The sequence below is a fragment of the Stegostoma tigrinum genome, chromosome 14 (genome assembly GCF_030684315.1).
Source record: "Stegostoma tigrinum isolate sSteTig4 chromosome 14, sSteTig4.hap1, whole genome shotgun sequence".
In the NCBI taxonomy this organism is placed as follows: Eukaryota; Metazoa; Chordata; class Chondrichthyes; order Orectolobiformes; family Stegostomatidae; genus Stegostoma; species Stegostoma tigrinum.
This window is the reverse complement of record NC_081367.1, coordinates 52,250,336-52,270,049: the sequence shown is the minus strand read 5'-3', so window position 1 is coordinate 52,270,049 and position 19,714 is coordinate 52,250,336. Positions and strand designations below refer to the sequence as shown.

The 19,714-nt window shown below is 42.2% G+C and overlaps 2 protein-coding genes across 2 annotated transcripts; one reads left to right on the top strand and one right to left on the bottom strand.

Moving 5' to 3' along the window:
• Nucleotides 1–2,807: 2,807 nt before the first annotated feature.
• On the bottom strand, nt 2,808–3,781 carry ncbp2as2 (NCBP2 antisense 2 (head to head)). Its single transcript, XM_048541873.2, has one exon. It carries the CDS (start codon nt 3,576–3,578, stop codon nt 3,270–3,272), a length of 309 nt encoding a protein of 102 aa, XP_048397830.1. The 5' UTR covers nt 3,579–3,781; the 3' UTR covers nt 2,808–3,269.
• Nucleotides 3,782–3,992: 211 nt separating this feature from the next.
• ncbp2 (nuclear cap binding protein subunit 2) lies at nt 3,993–17,553 on the top strand. Its single transcript, XM_048541872.2, has 4 exons — nt 3,993–4,200; nt 9,642–9,823; nt 15,844–15,982; nt 17,204–17,553. Exons 1-4 carry the CDS (start codon nt 4,126–4,128, stop codon nt 17,300–17,302), a joined length of 495 nt encoding a protein of 164 aa, XP_048397829.1. The 5' UTR covers nt 3,993–4,125; the 3' UTR covers nt 17,303–17,553.
• The last annotated feature ends 2,161 nt before the right edge of the window (nt 17,554–19,714 follow it).

The window sequence follows — 19,714 nt, the reverse complement described above, 5'->3', positions numbered from 1 at the left end:
TTGTGGATAATCATACATAACAGCAAATATCGGCTGCAACAGCTCAAACTCTAGATTTCAGAACTTGAGCAGCGGTTGTCATCATTGCAGCACATATGAATTTCAGAGCTTCATGGATAGCCTATTATAGACAAAGTCAGCACAGAGCTTATGAATAAGCAGGGAAATAGGGAATGGATGACCATCAGCCAGTCAAGTAGAAACAGGTAGATTGTGCAGGAGTCCCCTAAGTGCATCTTGTTATCCACTGAATACTCAGTTTTGAATACTGATGAAGTGATGGTTCATCTGTAGAGTGTAGCCAGTCAGGTTAATGGTACCATGGCTGACTCAATTGCATAGAAGGCATGAAGAACGCTGGAAGAACAATGGTGAAAGAAGATTCAATAGTCAAGGGAGCAGAGAGGGGATTCTGCAGCCACAGACATAAATCCAAGATAGTTAGTTGTTTCTGTCATGTCAGGGTTAAAAATATAACTGAACCTGTGCCAAACACCCAGAGAGTAAACATTGTTGTTAACAACATGGACAATCCCATATAAAAAAGGTGTACCTGTAGCCAGAATTCAGGCGCACCTGCTGCCCTCACCCTAGTTAAGGCTCTTAAGTGGGCAACTAATGACTACTTTAGGACTGTTTGTCAACAAATCACAATTATGAAGCTAGTGAAAGGAATTTAGGAGCAGATAATTACAGAAAGTCACCTCATTCAAATCTTGGATGGGTAGTGGGGCTTCCATCAACAACATTCATTCAACATCAGGGACCTCCAAACATCTACTCCCTGTAATGTCACTGCAGTTATTTCCCCGCTAGTCTTTCTTAGTTTATTTCTCTTGAGAGTCAGCCCACAAGGTGAGAGTCCCTTGACATCAAGACCGCATTTGACCGAAGGTGATATCAAGCAGTGCTAGCAAAACAAGAGTCAATAGGAATCGAAGGGAAAACTCTTCACTTAGAGTAATACCTACCAAGGAGGATGATGGCTATGGTTGTTGGAGGTCAGTCATCTTAGTTCCAGGACATCTTTACAGTAATTCCTCTGGGTAGTGTCATGGGCTCAACCATTTTCATCAATGACCTTACCTCCATTAGAAGATCAGAAATAGGGATGTTTGCTGCTGATTGTGCAATGTCCAGCACCATTTGTCACTTCTCAGATATTGCACTAAGATCTGGACAATATCTACATTTCAATTGGCAAGTAATATTTTTACCCCACAAGTACCAGGTAATGACTTTCTTTAACAAAAACAGAACAATTTCCCCATGATATTCAATGGCATTACAATCCCTGAATTCCCCACTATCAAAATCCTGGGGGTTACTATTGACCAGAAGCTGAACTGGACTTGCCATGCAAAGATTGTGGCTACAAAAGTAGTCCAGAGTTTAGGAATCCTGCAATGATTAAATCAATGACTCTCCAAAGACTATTCGCCATGTACAAGGTTCCTAATCAGAAACGTGACAGGATACTCCCCACTTGCCTGTCTGAGTGCAACTCCAACAAAACTCAAGAAGCTTGATGTCAGTCCAGAACAAAGCAGCCCTGTTGACTGTCATCACATTTGCATCTTTCAGCAATGACACACAATAACAGCAGTGAATACAAGGGCAGCACGGTGGCTCAGTGGTTAGCACTGCAGCCTCTCAGTGCCAGGGGCCCAGGTTCAATTCCAGCCTTGGGTAATTGTTTGTGTGGAGTTTGCACATTCTCCCCGTGTCTGCGTGGGTTTCCTCCGGGTGCTCTGGCTTCCTCCCACAGTCCAAAGATGTGCAGGCTAGGTGGATTGGCCATGCTAAATTGCGCATAGTGTTTAGGAGTGTGTGGGTTATAGGGGGATAGGTCTGGGTGGGATGCCCCAAGGGGCGGTGTGGACTTGTTGGGCCGAAGGGCCTGTTTCCACACTGTAGGGAATCTAATCTTAAAAAAAAGATGCGTTGCAGAAATTCAACAAGGCTTTCAGATATCAACTTGCAATGTTTGAATACTACTTTCTCAAAGGATTGGGCAGCAAACAGATGGAAACACTACCACCTGCAAATTCCCCTCGACACTACTCAACATATAATGAATTATATCTCCAAGACAAAACCCTGAGACTCATCACTAACTGCATAGTGAGTGTTGCTTACAACAACTGGACTCAAGTAATTCAAGAAAGCAACTCATTTTCAAGAACAACTGGGGATGGGAGGTAAATGCTGGCCCAGCCAGTGAGGCCCACTTCCCATATATGACTATTTAAAAAGACAAACCAATTGACCTGGAAACAATCTCAAGACACCATTGTTGTTGCATATAAAAATAAATGTGCATGCTAGAAATCTGAAATAAAATCAAAATACTGGAAAATTTCAGCAAGTTTGGAAGGGTTTAAGCTCCAAAATTCCCACTCTAACCACATATTGTACTTTAACTGTCATTCTTAAACATGTGACAAAACTTTTGATCATTACTTCTAAAATTTATTTACATGGTTTAGTCTCAACTTATGCCTGAGCATGCCATGAACGGGCAAATGGAACATTTAAGGTACTGCATGAGTGCAGATTGTTAAAACAAATAAAAGTCCTAGATTGTGTTCTTAATTTCTCAATAATGCTCTCATGAGGGACTCAGGTTTTAAAAAGGCCTATAATGTCCTAAATCAATGCATTATCATGAACACGTGTACTTTGAGGTTATTTTCCTGTGAACTACATTGCCTTTACTGTAAAATATATTTAAACATAAATAGCACCATGCAAAATTTCCATTTTATAAATAAAAATAATGATTTGTCTAAGCAATAAGGCAAATATCGATGTTTTGTTTTGTTTAATTCTTTGAACTATCACAGGACTTTTCTGATGAATTGTGTACACTTTGTTTACATTATCATCAGTGAGATCCACCTTAAATACTGTGAAATTCAAACAGTTACAGCAAAATAGTAGTCAATATCGGAAAATAGTCAGATGAAATATTATGAAGCTGGCAATCTAATCAACGAGCGTCACAATTCCGATCTTGTGCTGATGACAATATTCGTAAAATTTCAAAAGAATTTCAGTCAGTGTGTCGATACATCTGAATCCAACCACGATGAATATTGAAAAGGAATTCATCCAAATCTCAGCTGGAGTATCCCCAGGACAGATATTTACTGCAGTGCTTTTAAAATAGGATAAATTCCCAAAGTCTTCCTATTTGCTCCAGTCACTACAGCAGATGCCGGGGTGTGAGGAGAATCAACTCCAGGGAGATTCTAGTTTTTTTAAATTTACTTTTTATCCTTCTTCTTCAAAGAGTCCTTTATGCTTTCCTTCAGCTCCTTCGCGATGGCGTCTTTTAACTCGGCGACTTTCTTGTTGAGTTCCTCGAGGTTGCGGGGAATGTCTCCCTTCTCCAGGAGCTGCCGGAGGGCGTTGGATTGACTCAGGCGCTCGGCCACACTCCTGCCTCTCACCTGGAGCCGTGCGATCACATAGACAGTGATCTGGGCCGCCCGCCGCACCGGCGTAGACTCCGACAGTTTCTCGATCAGCCGCGCGTTGTTCAACGCCGACTGCAGCAGCCTTCGCAGTACCATGGCGGCCACTCAGCCTCCTTCCTCGATCCCGCTCACCTCCCTTCTGACCTCCGCGCTGCTCGGCCATCGACCCCACTATCTAATCGCCATGGAAACGACTCGATCACCTCGGCGATCGGCTGCACTGCTCCGTCACTTTTACAGTCCGGCGGGCAGCAAAGATCATTTGTTTCTTCATAAAAGAAAAATTCTGCATTTCACCCACATGTTGTCTTTGCAGTAAAGGAACGTAAACACGAGGCATTACACCTTCTTTGATTTTAAATCAGGGCGTAAGTCTCGCCGACAAAAACAGAAGTTGCTGGAAAAGCTCAGAAGGTCTGGCAGCATCTGTGAAGGAAAAAAAAGAGTTAACGTGTTCGGGTCCAGGATAGCGGTATAATTTCAGGAACGATCAGCCCGGAGTCGGCGGCAGCACGGACGGTTTCAAGTGGACGGACAAGACGGGAGTTTCTAGTCACCTGCTGCTTCCGGCAGCGAGGGTCGGTTGCTGCTTGTCTGTTTTTTGCTTCCCTCTCCGCCTCCGCCAGACTTTTTTTTTGGTGTCATGTCTGTTGTGCTGAATGCCCTCAACAGCGATTCTCATGTGGAGCTGAGCCAGTACCGGGATCAGCACTTTCGGGTAATGCGTCTCTTGTTTTTCTCTTCCAGGCCTGTTTTAACCAGTGATAAACCGGCCGTTAACCAAGCGGTACCCCTCTAGTCACAGCCAGACAGAAAGCCAAGTGTTGATACCAGGAACAAGTTTGGACAATGCCCTGAATTCTCCCTGTGTTTTTTTTTTGATCTTTTGAGGCCTGCTCCTCTCGTGTCTGACCTGCTACCAGTTCAGTTTCCTGAAAAATATTGATTTCTATCAATGACTTTTACATTTTCAAATTGATTTCTATAAAGTAATAGTTTGTATTCGATACTTATGAGGTACACTTAGTTTTTTTGAAAATTGAGAAGAAATAGATCGAGATGTAAAAGATATATAATAATAAAGTGTGGAGCTGGATGAACACAGCAGGCCAAGCAGCATCTCAGGAGCACAAAAGCTGACGTTTCAGGCCTAGACAATTCATCAGAAAAGGGGGATGGGGAGAGGGAACTGGAATAAATAGGGAGAGAGGGGGAGGCGGACCGAAGATGGAGAGATTACAAGGTAGGTAGAGAGGAGAGATCCAAGATAATAAAGTATGAAGCTGGATGAACACAGCAGGCTCTGATGAAGGGGCTAGGCCCGAAACGTCAGCTTTTGTGCTCCTGAGATGCTGCTTGGCCTGCAGTGTTCATCCAGCTTCACACTTTGTTATCTTGGATTCTCCAGCATCTGCAGTTCCCATTATCTGTGGTAGAGAGGAGAGTATCGGTGGGGAGGTAGGGAGGGGATAGGTCAGTCCAGGGAAGATGGACAGGTCAAGGAGGCGGGATGAGGTGTTAGGTAGGAAATGGAGGTGTGGCTTGAGGTGGGGGGAAGGGATGGGTGAGAGGGGAACAGGTTAGGGAAGCAGAGACAGGCTGGGCTGGATTTGGGATGCAGTGGGGGGAGGGGACGAGCTGGGCTGGTTGTGTGGTGCTGTGGGGGGAGGGGAAGAACTGGGCTGGTTTTGGGATGCAGTCGGGGAAGGGGAGATTTTGAAGCTGGTGAAGTCCACGTTGATACCATTGGGCTGCAGGGTTCCTAAGCGGAGTATGAGTTGCTGTTCCTGAAACCTTCGGGTGGCAACATTGTGGCACTGCAGGAGGCCCATGATGGACATGTCGTCTGAGGAATGGGAGGGGGAGTGGAAATGGTTTGCGACTGGGAGGTGCAGTTGTTTGTTGCAAACCGAGCGGAGGTGTTCTGCAAAGCGGTCCCCAAGCTTCCGCTTGGTTTCCCCAGTGTAGAGGAAGCCACACCAGGTGCAATGGATACAATATACCACGTTGGCAGATGTGCAGGTGAACATCTGTTTGATATGGAAAGTCATCCTGGGGCCTGGGATGGGGGTGAGGGAGGAGGTGTGGGGGCAGGTGTAGCACTTCCTGTGGTTGCAGGGGAAGGTGCCGGGTGTGGTGGGGTTGGAGGGAAGTGTGGAGCGGACAAGGGTGTCACGGAGAGAGTGGTCTCTCCGGAAGGCAGACAAGGGTGTGGATGGAAAAATGGTTTGGGTGGTGGGGTCGGATTGTAGATGGCGGAAGTGTCGGAGGATGATACGTTGTATCCGGAGGTTGGTGGGGTGGTATGTGAGGACGAGGGGCATCCTCTGGGGGCGGTTGCGGCAGGGGCAGGGTGTGAGGGTTGTGTTGCGGGAGACGCGGTCAAGGGTGTTCTCGACCACTGCGGGAGGAAAGTTGCGGTCCTGGAAGAACGTGGACATCTGGGATGTACGGGAGTGGAATGCCTCATCCTGGGAGCGGATGCAATAGCGGCCGAGGAATTGGGAATAGGGGATAGAATTTTTGCAGGAGGGTGGGTGGGAGGAGGTGTATTCTAGGTAGCTGTGGGAGTCAGTGGGCTTGAAATGGTCATCAGTTTCTAGCTCCCACGTTTCCCGCAACACATCCCTCACACCCCGCCCCCGCCAAAACCGTCCCCAGAGGATCCCCCTCGTCCTCACACACCACCCCACCAACGTCCGGATACAATGTATCATCCTCCCCTCCACACTCCCCTCCAACCCCACCACACACGGCACCTTCCCCTGCAACCGCAGGAAGTGCTACACTTGCCCCCACACTTCCTTCCTCACCCCCATCCCAGGCCCCAGGATGACCTTCCGTATCAAACAGATGTTCACCTGCACATCTGCCAATGTGGTATATTGTATCCATTGCACCCGGTGTGGCTTTCTCTACATTGGGGAAACCAAGCGGAGGCTTGGGGACCACTTTGCAGAACACCTCCGCTCGGTTTGCAACAAACAACTGCACCTCCCAATCGCGAACCATTTCAACTCCCTCTCCCATTCCTCAGACGACATGTCCATCATGGGCCTCCTGCAGTGCCACAATGAAGTCACCCGAAGGTTTCAGGAACAGCAACTCATATTCCGCTTGGGAACCCTGCAGCCCAATGGTATCAGCGTGGACTTCACCAGCTTCAAAATCTCCCCTTCCCCGACTGCATCCCAAAACCAGCCCAGCTCGTCCCCTCCCCCCACTGCATCCCAAAACCAGCCCAGCCTGTCTCTGCTTCCCTAACCTGTTCTTCCTCTCACCCATCCCTTCCTCCCACCTCAAGCCGCACCTCCATTTCCCACCTACCACCTCATCCTGCCTCCTTGACCTGTGCATCTTCCCTGGACTGACCTATCCCCTCCCTATCTCCTACCTATACTCTCCTCTCTACCTATCTTGTTTTCTGTCCATCTTCGGTCCGCCTCTCTTCCCCCCCCCCCCCCCCCCCCCCCCCCGCCATTTATTCCAGAACCCTCACCCCATCCCCCTCTCTGGTGAAGGGTCTCGGCCTGAAACGTCAGCTTTTGTGCTCCTGAGATGCTGCTTGGCCTGCTGTGTTCATCCAGCTCCACACTTTGTTGCCTTGGATTCTCCAGCATCTGCAGTTCCCATTATCACTGGGAAAGATATATGATGTGAGTGGGGGGTAAAACTGGTTATGGAGTTCAATAAGAGATGAAAATGTGGGGTTCAGTCATTTTGGGGCTGAGAAAGATGAGCAGGACTATTGTAAAGCTAAGAAGTAGAAATTGGAGAGTAACGGTATTTGGATGTGCATGTATGCTCTTAAAAACTGATGTGTGGGTTGGGGGAAAGATAGCTAATGGAATGTTGGTCTTCCTCTCAAGGAGAGCTGGAAAAGGTAGAAGCTGTATTTCTGTTTGTGCAGTGCCTTTTCTGGACCAAGCACTCTGTTCAGTTCATAGGTACAGCAACACGGGAAAGCCTTGGTGGTGGAGCAGTGCAAATTCATTAGCATGATTATTCTGATTAAAAGGGTTGTTTTAGGGAATGGTATAAAACTGACTTGTTCCTTTTTAATTCTGAAGTTGAGTGATGATCTAAGTCAGGTGTTTAAATTTGGAGGCATTGTAAACTGAGGACAATGTAAAATGTCAAAAGATCATTGACAAGTGGAGGGTGAATAAGTGGTAGATATTCAGTTCTGTTCATTTTGATAGGATGTGGAGAAACAATATAAAATAGAAGGTATTACTGTAATGTGTGTAGGAGCAGAGAAATCTGACAGGGCAAATGGAGATCATGGTTAAAAAAACAAACAGTATCCTAGGTTTTAAGTTGTACTGAGTCTGCATGTGAGATGAATTGGGTTAGTTGGACTATTGTGTGTACTTCCACAGGCCACACTTTAGGAAGTATATGATGGCATTAGGCAGAACACAGTGGTTTACAAGAATGTTTCCAGGGATGAAACATTTCGGGTATGAAAATAGATTGGAGAAGTTGAGGCTGGTTTCCTTAAAGAGGAGGAGGGAGAGATGAGATTTGATTGAAGCTTTCAAAATCATGAGAGGTCTGAACAGAATAGACAAGGAGAAACTGTTCCCACTTGTAAACAGATCAAGAGCAACAGGGCAAAAATTTAAAGTAATTTGCAGAAGTAGTGTATATGATGTTAACAAGGTTACCTCTAAGCTATGCAGCCACTTGGAGAATCCACACACACCAATTGGTGCACACAGGCATTGATTTTAGATTTTGGAAGTCATTGCCACACATGGACCTCAGAGGGTGATACAGAAGGAAAGAAATAAGAAGGAATCTCGGAGGTGGTCAGGTCTGCAGTGCCTTGCGTGGAGATGCAGGTTTAATTGTACATTCATGAAGGCGTTATTTCTATTCAAATAATTGCCTCATGTACAAGGTTAGAGGACAGGAAAATGGCACTAAATCATGATGTTCATTCAGAGAGCCAGGACAGACATAATGGGCTGAATAATGTTCTTCAGCACTGTAATAATTCTGTGAACTGGTGGAGGAATTTGAAAAGTTGGTGGGAAGTTCCATTCATTTGGAGAAGTTCAGAACAATATCTTAAATTTAGAGTTAGGTCATTTGGGTCTCAAACCAATGAGTGCTTTTGAAAAATGATAGTGGAAATGTGGAACTCTTTGGTTGTCTGCTGCCCTGCCCTAATTTCCCTTGATTTGGTTGGCATTCTACACTATTTCAGAGGGCAGTTCAGTCAACCACATTTCCATGGATCTGGAGTCACATGTAGGCCAAACCAAGTAAGGATGATCGGTTTATTCTGATTCTGTACCTGGGAAAATGGATCTGAAGTAGGTAGGTTGAGTTGAGGAACGGATCAGCAGTAATTCGGTAACGTGGTGAAAAAGCTTTAGGGACTGAATTAACTATTTCTAATTTGACATACCAGACTAATTCATGGCCATTTATTTCATTTTGCAGTGTACTTGTGAAACTTGGATGGTAACGTGCCATAAAAAGCAATAGGTTAAATGATGGAATAATCTAATTCTAAAGGCATTATTTGAGAAATGGCTGCACTGTCCCTTTTTCAAATCATGACATTGGGTCTTTTAATGTTCATCTCAACACATGAGTATCTCAGTTTAACATCTCACTTGAAAGTTGGTACTTCTGACAATGCAGTGCTCCCTCAGTACTGACTGAAGTGTCAGAGTTTATTATGTACTCAAATCCTAGATAGGAGCTTGAATACGTGGCTAATCAACTCTGGAAAGTGACTATTATTAGGCCTGAATGTAATAAGCCTGAACATCTTTATTTCTTTTCCGCCACACTTGGGAAATTAATGTCAGAATTAGTAGATAATAGGAAGAATTGAACATATGTTGATTTCTTATGGGACATGTCTGCTTTCCTCAAAACACCATGATTTAGTGTCCAATTTGACAAAGGTGCTGCCTATATATGTTTCATGTGAGCACCTTGCCACCTAGAAGGCACCAGATTCAAGACTGGTAGTTGGCTTACTTTAGGCCAGGCGGTTTGTGATCAGAAATGCATTTTTCCAAAAAATGAGGTACAATGTTGAATTTATCCCTTAATATCATTAGACTGTAGCAAAGCGCCATAGTGCAGAGTGTATTTTTATTGCCCTGACTTTAAATTTAAATCTTGATTCTTAAGGGAAGCCGATATGAGCAGGACAAATTGCTACGATATAGCTGCACTCTCTATGTTGGGAATTTGTCGTTTTATACAACTGAGGAACAGATCTATGAACTCTTCTCAAAAAGTGGTGATGTTAAGAGAATCATCATGGGATTGGACAAAATCAAGAAAACTTCATGCGGATTCTGTTTTGTGGAGTATCTTTTATGTCTTAAGTCTTGTTATTGTTTTAAATCCTGTTTTTATACTCCTTCATGCAAACATTGAGATTTTAAAAAAATAACTAATGGTTTATTTGAATATATCTCATAGAGTACTGGTATTAAATGTTTTTAGCCTTTTAAAACAAAGGAGAGACTTACACTTCTGTAGTGTTTTTCATGACCACAAGACATCCCAAAGTACTTTTCAGGATATTATATACTTTTTGAAGTGTATAATCTTATGCTAATCTAGTAAATATGATAGTGATAAGAATCAATTTTTGTAATGTTAATTGAGCAATAAACACAAGCCAAGACAATATAGGTAACTAATGCCAGGGAGTGTGTTGCTTCTACCAAGAAAGAAAATGATTTAAGGAAGCCCCCACAGGTTTTTTGCCACAAATAGGATCATGGCTGATTTTCTTTTTATCCTAATTCTATTCACCCACCTTGACTATATATCCCTTAATTCCCTTGTCTAACAGGCATCTGTTCATCTGATTTTAAAAATATTACTTTAGTTCATATCTATTGTTTTTGTTAGCATAGTCCATTCTTCATCTTTCGACTTTCCTGGATGATTTGGCTCCGATTTTACAGAATGCTACCTTGTCCTCAACTTCTGTAGCACTGGGAAATGTTTCTGTTATCCACCTGATCACTTATTTTCAAATCCTGAAGAGCTTAATGAAATCCACCCTTTAACCTATTTCAGCAAATGAAACTAAGTGTGGAGCTGGATGAACACAGCAGGCCAAGCAGCATCTCAGGAGATGCTGCTTGGCCTGCTGTGTTCATCCAGCTCCACACTTTGTTATCTTGGATTCTCCAGCATCTGCAGTTCCCATTATCTCTGTCAGCAAATGTAACTGCTAGTTTATGTAATTGCTCCTCAGAACCTGATGCTTGGAGTCCTGTTAACACTCTGGTAATTCTGCACAGCATTTCTTGCAAAACCAATATAACTTTAAAGTGATTATGCCCAGAGTTGTGACATTACTCCAGAGATGGTATAGCCAGTAGCAACATTTCTGCCTCTGTATGATCTATCTTGCAATTCCAAAGACAACCAATATACTATCCTTTGTAATTATGTTTCATTGTATGTGCTGATTACACTTAGTGATTTTTCTTCTGTGCATATGGATTCCAAAATTCATTCAGACATTTTACTGTTCCCAGTTTTAAACACATATGTACATGCATCAATGTTTTGTTCTGCCCAACATGGGTGATCTTGCACTGTTGGAATCAGTCAGCCACAGTTTTGCTGATTCAATTTACCTATGTCTCTATTTTATGCTCTTGTATTTACTGCCCATTAATCCAATATCAATAATGTAAACAAATTTTGTTTATTTTGTATTCATGAATAGTTGATACTCCAGCACAGATCCTTTTGATATAGCACTAATCACTAAGAAAATTCCCAGCCTCTCCAGCCTCTCCTTTATAACTCAAACCCCCCAGACCTGGTAATTTCCTTTGTAAATCTTTTCTGCACCCTTTCCAATTCCATACCAGCCTTCCTAGAGCTGGGCAACCAGAGCTGCACACAGTATTCCAAAAGTGGCCTTCCAACATCTGTACAGCTGCAACATGACCTCCCAACTCCTATACTCAATGCTGTGACCAATAAAGGCAAATGCCTTCTTCACCACCATGTCTACCTGTGGTGCCACTTTCAAGGAACTCAGTGTACCTAAACCCTTAGGTTTCTGAATTAAATAACCTCCCCAATTCTTAGTGATTCAGCAGGCAAATAGTGTTATTTTTCACTGTTACCCTGAACTGTGCTTGAACTCCAACCAGGTATGGTCAGGGTGACTATGCTCTATAATCCTTCACAATTTGGCTATGTATGAATCAAACAAGCCCAGTAGAAACAAAAAAATGATACAGCACTGAAACAGACCGTTCATCCATTGTGTCACGCTGGTTGAGTAAACTGGCCGTCTTTTTTATTTTTGTCCCAGCTTTGGGAACCAGGTCCGTAGCCTTGCATAGTTCAAGGACCTCTCATAAACACTTCTCCAGGTTGAATTCCAATTTCCATTTTTTCCAATTATTCAACAAAACCATTGATATCAGCCTGCAAGATAACAAAATGTGAGGCTGGATGAACACAGCAGGCCCAGCAGCATCCCTGGGATGCTGCTGGGCCTGCTGTGTTCATCCAGCCTCACATTTTGTTATCTTGGATTCTCCAGCATCTGCAGTTCCCATTATCATTGATATCAGCCTGCAGTTGGCAGCCGTTATTTTTTGCTGTCAGCTACCTGGGTGTTTTGTTTTTGTGTTGTCAGATTTCCTAATCATGCCTCCCACATTTTAAGTATACATCATTAATTAATAGCGAGTTTTGAGAAGTTTTGTAGCTCAGGTTGAGGTTCTGGATGTGAGTTTGCTCGCTGAGCTGGAAGGTTAGTTTTCAGACGTTTCGTCACCATTCCAGGTAACATCATCAGTGAGCCTCCGACAAAGCGCTGGTGTTATGTCCTGCTTTCTATTTATCTGGTTAGGTTTCCTTGGGTTGGTGATGTCATTTCTTGTTCTTTTTCCTCAGGGGATGGTAGATTGATTTGGAGCCAATGTGTTTGTTGGTGGAGTTCCGGTTGGAATGCCATGCTTCTAGGAATTCTCGTGCGTGCCTCTGTTTGGCTTGTCCTAGGATGGATGTGTTGTCCCAATCAAAGTGGTGTCCTTCCTCATCTGTGCGTAAGGATACGAGTGATAGTGGGTCATGTTGTTTTGTCGCTAGTTGATGTTCATGTATCCTGGTGGCTAGCTTTCTGCCAGTTTGTCCAATGTAGTGTTTGTCACAGTTCTTGCAAGGTATTTTGTAGATGACACTTGTTTTATTTGTTGTCGGTATAGGGTCTTTTAAGTTCATTAGCTGATGTTTTAGTGTGTTGGTGGGTTTGTGGGCTACCCTGATGCCAAGAGGTCCGAGTAGTCTGGCAGTCATTTCGGAAATGTCTTTGATGTAGGGGAGAGTGGTTATGGTTTCTGAGCCTGTTTTGTCTGTTTGTTTGGGTTTATTGCTGAGGAATTGGCGGACTGTGTTCATAGGATACCCATTCTTTTTGAATACGCTGTATAGGTGATTTTCTTCTGCTCTGCGTAGTTCCTCTGTGCTGCAGTGTGTGGTGGCTCATTGGAATAATGTTCTAATGCAGCTTCGTTTGTGGGTGTTGGGATGGTTGCTCCTGTAGTTCAGTATTTGGTCCGTGTGTGTTGTTTTCCTGTAGACGCTGGTTTGAAGTTCCCCATTGACTGTTCGCTCTACTGTGACATCTAGGAATGGCAGTTTGTTGTTGTTTTCCTCCTCTTTTGTGAATGTTATGCCAGTAAAGGGTATTATTGATGGTCTTGAAGGTTTCCTCTAATTTGTTTTGTTTAGTGATGACAAAGGTGTCATCCACATAGCGGACCCAAAGTTTGGGTTGGATGATTGGCAGAGCAATCTCGAACAAACAGCTCTGCCAATCATTCTTTGATCATCCTCTTACTCTTAATTTACTGCTATGACATCTTTGGATTTTCCTTAATTTTACCAGCCAATATTTGTTTCATATTCTCAATGCTTTCCTAACTTTGTTTTTCACCTCACACTCTGATTTATATATTCAGAGCTCCTGTCAGCCTCCTAAAATTGAACTTCCTTTGAGATTGTCAAAGCTGTGTCTTTCTGCTTTATCTTATTGCATGCGTCTGGATAACCAGGAGACTCTAGATTTGGCAGAATCACAGTTTTTTTGTGGGGGTTGTGTAAAGTGGATCACTGAAAGTTTTTCACGGAAGTGGTAGATAGTGTTTGTGTTTGTAAATTTGGGGAGTTGAGGGCTATAAGGAACTGGCACAAAGAGGTGTTGAGGCCTCGGTCTCATCAGCCATAATCTTATTGAGTGGCAGAGGGGCTGAACAGTGTACCCTTGCTCATTTTCCTTGTGTATCTTCTGTTCTTTCACTATGCCCACAATCTTTCTTTGGAATGCCTCCTATTGATTTTCACAGGCTTACCTCCAGGCAGATGTATCTAGTCCACTTTGGTTAGATCATCTCAGTTTTGTAAAATTTGCCTTCTTCCAATTTAAAACTTACACACCTGTGTTCTTTGTCTGTCCCTTGCCATGATGATGCAAAATCTCTCTCTTTGGAGAGAGAGATCATAAGTGGTCACCCTTTGCTATTTCAACCACTTGCCTGCTTCATTTCCTAAGATTTGCACCTTACTGAGTATGCTGCATGCTGTTTAAAAACATTCTTTCTTTTGAATGCAGTTCAAGAATGTTGTGCCCTTTGTGTCTTACACATATTTTCTGCCTATCCCTTATAACCTTGCTCTGTAGCTTATCAATAATCTATCTTCCTTGGCTGTAAAAACTTTGAAGGACACTGCTTGTATCATTTTTGAACAAAACCTCCAAAGACTCATGCTTCTGTAGGGGGTAAGAAAACAAATCAGCTAATCTGTTCAAATGGGCAAGCCCTTAATTTTGAAACGGTGACCTCGAGCTCTATATTCTCACAAGAGGAAACATCTTTTCCACATAGAGATAACAAGGCGTAGAGCTGGATGAACACAGCAGGCTAAGCGCATCAGAAGAGCAGGAAAGCCGATGTTTCCGGTCTGGACCCTTCAGAGATGGGAGAGGGGAAGGGGATTCTGAAATAGATAGAGAGGGGGAGGCAGATGGAAGATGGATAAAGGAGCAGATAGGTGGAGAGGAGACAGACAGGTCAAGGAGGTGGGGATGGAGCCAATAAAGGTGAGTGTAGGTTGGGATTGGTCAGTCCAGGGAAGACGGACAGGTCAAGGAGGTGGGATGAGGCTGGTAATTAAGAGGTAGGGGTTGGGTGGGACAAGTGGACAGGTGGGAGGAAGGATGGACAGGTTAGGGAGGTGGGGACGAGCTGGGCTGGTTTTGGGATGCGGTCATGGGTGGGGAGATTTTGAAGCTTGTGAAGTTCACACTGATACCATTGGGCTGCAGGGTTCCCAGGCGGAATATGAGGTGCTGTTCCTGCAACCTTTGGGTGGCATCATTGTGGCACTGGAGGAGGCCCATGATGGACATGTTGTCCAAGGAGTGGGAGGGGGAGTCGATGTGGGTCGCGACTGGGAGGTGCAGTCGTTTGATGCAGACCGAGCGTAGGTGTTCCACAAAGTGGTCTCCAAGCCTCTGCTTCGTTTCCTCAATGTCGAGAACAGCGGATACTGTATACCACATTAGCAGATGTGCAGGTAGACATCTGTTTGATGTGGAAGGTTTTCTTGGGGTCAGGGAGTCAATTGGGAGATGCAGTTGCAGGCAAAAGTGCCAGGTGTGGTGGGGCTGATGGGGAGTGTGGAAGTGGACAAGGGAATCACGGAGAGAGTGGTCTCTCTGGAAGGCAGACAAGAGTGGGGAGGGAAAAATGTCTTTGGTAGTCGGGTCAGAGTGCAGTTGGAGGAAGTGCTGGAGAATGTTGCGTTGGATCCAGAGGTTGGTGAGCTATGTGAGGATGCAGGTGATTCTGTTTTTGTTATTATTGCGGTGAGGGATGAGTTGTGCATCCTTTCCACAAACGCCTGTCACGAACTCTCAGGATCTTGCATGTTTCTGTCAAGCTGTGATTCTAAACTTCAATGGGTACAAATGTAGTCTCTCCAATCATTCCTCATAACCCACCCCTTCCAGGTATTACTCTGGTAAACTACTTCTAACTCATTTATGTCCTTCCTTAATTAAGGACACCAAGACTATACATTGTACTCTGGATATGGTTTCACCTATACCCTGTGTAACTGAAGCATTAGTTCCACTTCTCTATTATATTTCCTTGAAATAAACAATGACTTTCTATTAGCTTATCTGATTACTTGCTAGACCTGCATATTAACAGTTTGAGATTTTGCTGCCTGACCATCTGAGCTTTCCCAAAATTTTGCTTTCTTTTTTGTTTAATCTCCAGCATCTGTAGTTTAGTTCAAGTAGATGGTGGTTTATCCTTAATGAATTAATTAGATATTACACACGAGCTGATGCTGAGCAATGCATGAGATTTATTAATGGAACACGCTTGGATGATCGGATCATCAGAACAGATTGGGATACTGGCTTCAGGGAAGGCAGGCAATTTGGACGAGGCAAATCTGGCGGTCAGGTACGTAGTTTCTCTGATTATGGTGTGTGCAATTGCATCTTGTAAAATTTAAATAGACTCAAGATCAAAGTGTATTTTCATCGAGAATTTTAGTAGTCACGAAGTAACTGGGAAAAACCTGTCCTAATGCAGTGTTTTGAAAGGTTAGCCACATTGGGGATTTTAAGCTGTCATGATGTGCTAGAGCAACTTATCATGATCTGAATCATTTGTATTATTTGTGTTCATAAAGAATGGAACAGCATTATATGGTTAAATTCATGAGTTTTAATTACTTTGTTTCGAGCATGAAATCATCTCATGGTTCATTTTATGCCAGAAGTTTCTTAAAAAAATGCGTGCCTGGTTGCAACATTATTTGCTGTAGTGTTTAAAAAAATCTAAATAATGCATTGACAGATATATTGGAAATGCAAAATTTAAGTGTGAATCCAAGTGTGTAGATGTTTAGAACTTGAGATATATTTTTAACTGCAGGGATGAACAACACACTGAAAATGTATTAGTGACTGTTCACTTCTCACTGGGACCATTACACCTCTAACCTGTTGGTCTGTTACAGGGTGTATTAACAGCATCTATCTAATGGTCTGGCATTAACTTCAATTTAATTTCTGAATTGTTACATTTTGATTATTATGTAGACAACTTGCCTTTTAAGTATTTGGAAAAAAATTACCCTAGTTTGAAGAAATTAAATCATTGAAAATAGTATTAGTATTTAATATTTGGTTGTTGATTAATAATTCAATCTAATCCTGTTGTTACAATGCATACCCCTAGGCACGGTGGGTTTGTGTTCTGTAATCTGAGTCTAATGGTGTAAACCCCCCTGGACAATTAATGTCCTAACTAAAGATGAATATGTTCCAATGCTGAGGGTAATGGTGCAGTTGTTTGTTTTACTATAGAGGTGTGCATTAATATTATTTTGTCTATTGTGTTAAAGTTTAGCTAACAGCTATGCAACATGATATTGGTCACCAGCTTCAATCAATTTTCTATATCAGGAGTTACAGAAACCAAATGCAAGAGAAGTTGGATAATGTGTATACAATTGTGCATACTAGGTTGGGACACAGTTCTTCAATGAACAAGTAGCTTTATTCTGAAACAAGTCAAGATACATATCTTTACAGAAACCGATGGAAAAGAATGCAACAATTCTGCAGTTAGATTATCATGGGCACCATTCAGTTTTATTTCTTTGTTTTCTTGCAGGTACGTGATGAATACAGGACAGATTATGATGCCGGCAGAGGTGGATTCGGGAAACTGGTCCAGATGCAGAGAGTTCCAGAGCCAAGACAGAAATTCTAAAGTTTCAGTGGCTGTCTTGATATTTCAGATAATTAAGCTAGAATCTTTGTAGAAGATTGGGTTTGAAGCAAATGGCTAATACTTGAATGCCTGTGGCTTTATGCTGTTCATTCTTTCCATAGGCCTATTGAGTTTTTTTAAAAACGCCTGCAGAAGGAAGATGCCTAGCTGAGGTGAAATCACTGTCCGATTTGTTTCTTGTAAAGTTGTAGTTTTTGTCAACTCTAATAAAAACTGAAGAAATGCCTGCATTTTTAAAAGTTGTTTTTTAACCACCAGTCACTGATACAAAAGGAAATTGCAAACCTCTTTTTTTCTCTATACGAGAAGATAGCAATTTAAAATTTTAAAAGCCACCAAAATCCCCATGTCTGTAGGTGGTATTTCTGATCTACACTGTGGCAAATAGAAAATTTGGACTTTTCAAAGTAGGAGAACCTTTGCTCTGAGAGGTGAGTTAAGTTTAATGTTAATTACTTATAGTGACAGTCATGGGGGTTTTGAAGTTTGACTTAACTTCACTAGTATTGGCTGCTCAAGATTCCTGGAACTTAAGGGGGGAATACCTAACCAGCAATGGAGAGGAGCTGAGTCTTGACGACAACAAAGTTTTTTATAAATGAATTTTATTCTCCCCCATTCTTGCAAGAGGAGAAATTGCTTTTTGTGTTTACTACTTAAGACAGCCAGTTAGTGTAAATTCACCCTCAATTTATTTTTCAAATAAAAAAACTTTACCTGAAAACACGTTCCCATTAGTACAAGGTACGTGCCATATGCCCTGAAACTGTGTGGCTTGCTGTAATGTTATCAGCTTGACACCAGGATGGCAAATATGCGTTTATTTCTCCACTTAACTGCTCAGAAATCTATTCCTCTTAAATAACATGGCAGAAAGACTAGCCTCCTCGGTGCTTTTGTTGCTCAATCAGTTTGCAGACTGAGACAAGCCATGAGCATATACTCAGTGAAAATTACAACTTGAGCAGTATTAGCTACAATGAGAGATTTGTGACAGTTACATCATATTGCACAATGATGGTTGATGGAGGAGAAAGTATAGTTTTTCTTTGAAGGATAAGAGATGCTCACCTGGAGATAACACGTGAAATAATTTCACAAGTTATTGTGAAGATTAGACCATTACCAATTGCAAGGAATTTAATATCTCAAGACAATTTCCTTCCATATGTTGGAGGCTGTCATTTAAAGTGTTGAAATTAATATGCATAGACTTAAAATATACAGCATTTTTATATTTGTCATGTTAATAGTTCAGATTTAAGGTAACTTAATCACATGGATGACAGCATTACACAAATTCATCTTGGCATTGTGTTCTACTTTATTCTGTTATTATACAGCACAATTAATTAACAAATCTCTTGGGTGTCAAAGTAGGCAAAAAAAACCTCCCAAAAGGAGCATCACACTGCACATCAAAGGAAAGGAAAGGAAAATGTAGGGAGGACAAAGAAGCCAGTAAAAAAAAGGGTTAGATCATCCTCAATACTTTATTAGCCAATCTCCATAACACAACTTATTACAACAGCTCTCCTTGCAGGAATTTTAAAAAAGTCTCCTACTTTACTCACAGCTTCTATTATTGCACTAATCTTTATTATTTAGCACATCTTTTATCTCCTGATCTGTAAAAGACTTGGTGTTCTGGATACAGCACAAGATAATGTGCGAAGATGGTTCTACCTCAGTACAGAATAGCTGTTATAAATATTTAATTGCATCATTGCACCCACCTAAAAAAGGTACTGGTCCTATGGTACACAGCCACTGCTCAATACCATAACGCAGGTTGGGCACAACTACATAGTGCCAATGAGGGTTTGAAAATTCTAGGTTAAAGTTCCTTTAAGGAGTGAGAAACCACAGTACCAAGATAAGGCAATTTATTTTCAGAATCATAACCAGAACTTCCATCTACAAGTATTCAACAGTTAATAAAGATAAAGATCTGTTTCTAATTGAAATACTTAACAAGAGGCATTAAACTATTATAAGAAGGAAGTTTTAATCATTTTTTACTTAGATTTCATTTCAAGTAATTGGGACAATTTACTGTTGCAATGGAATACATACTTTACCAAAGCACTGAATATACACATTCTAGATTTACTCTGGGTGCAGACAGCAAAGTCAAAGGGCAAAATTGTCAAAGATTTAACTACAGGAGAAAAAAAAAACTGAAAATTTGAAATCTATTTGCAGTATTGTTGCAGATCAGTGAGGTTAGCTGTCTACATTTTCCCCTATATTTCAAAACTGAGCACATCTAGAAACTCTCATCCTCAAATACATATGCATTTATTTAAAAATTTCTGCACTTAGTTTTAGTTTCCGAAAGGTAACATTAAAAGTTAACATTGGTCAGATACTAGTTTTCTAGGTTAAAAA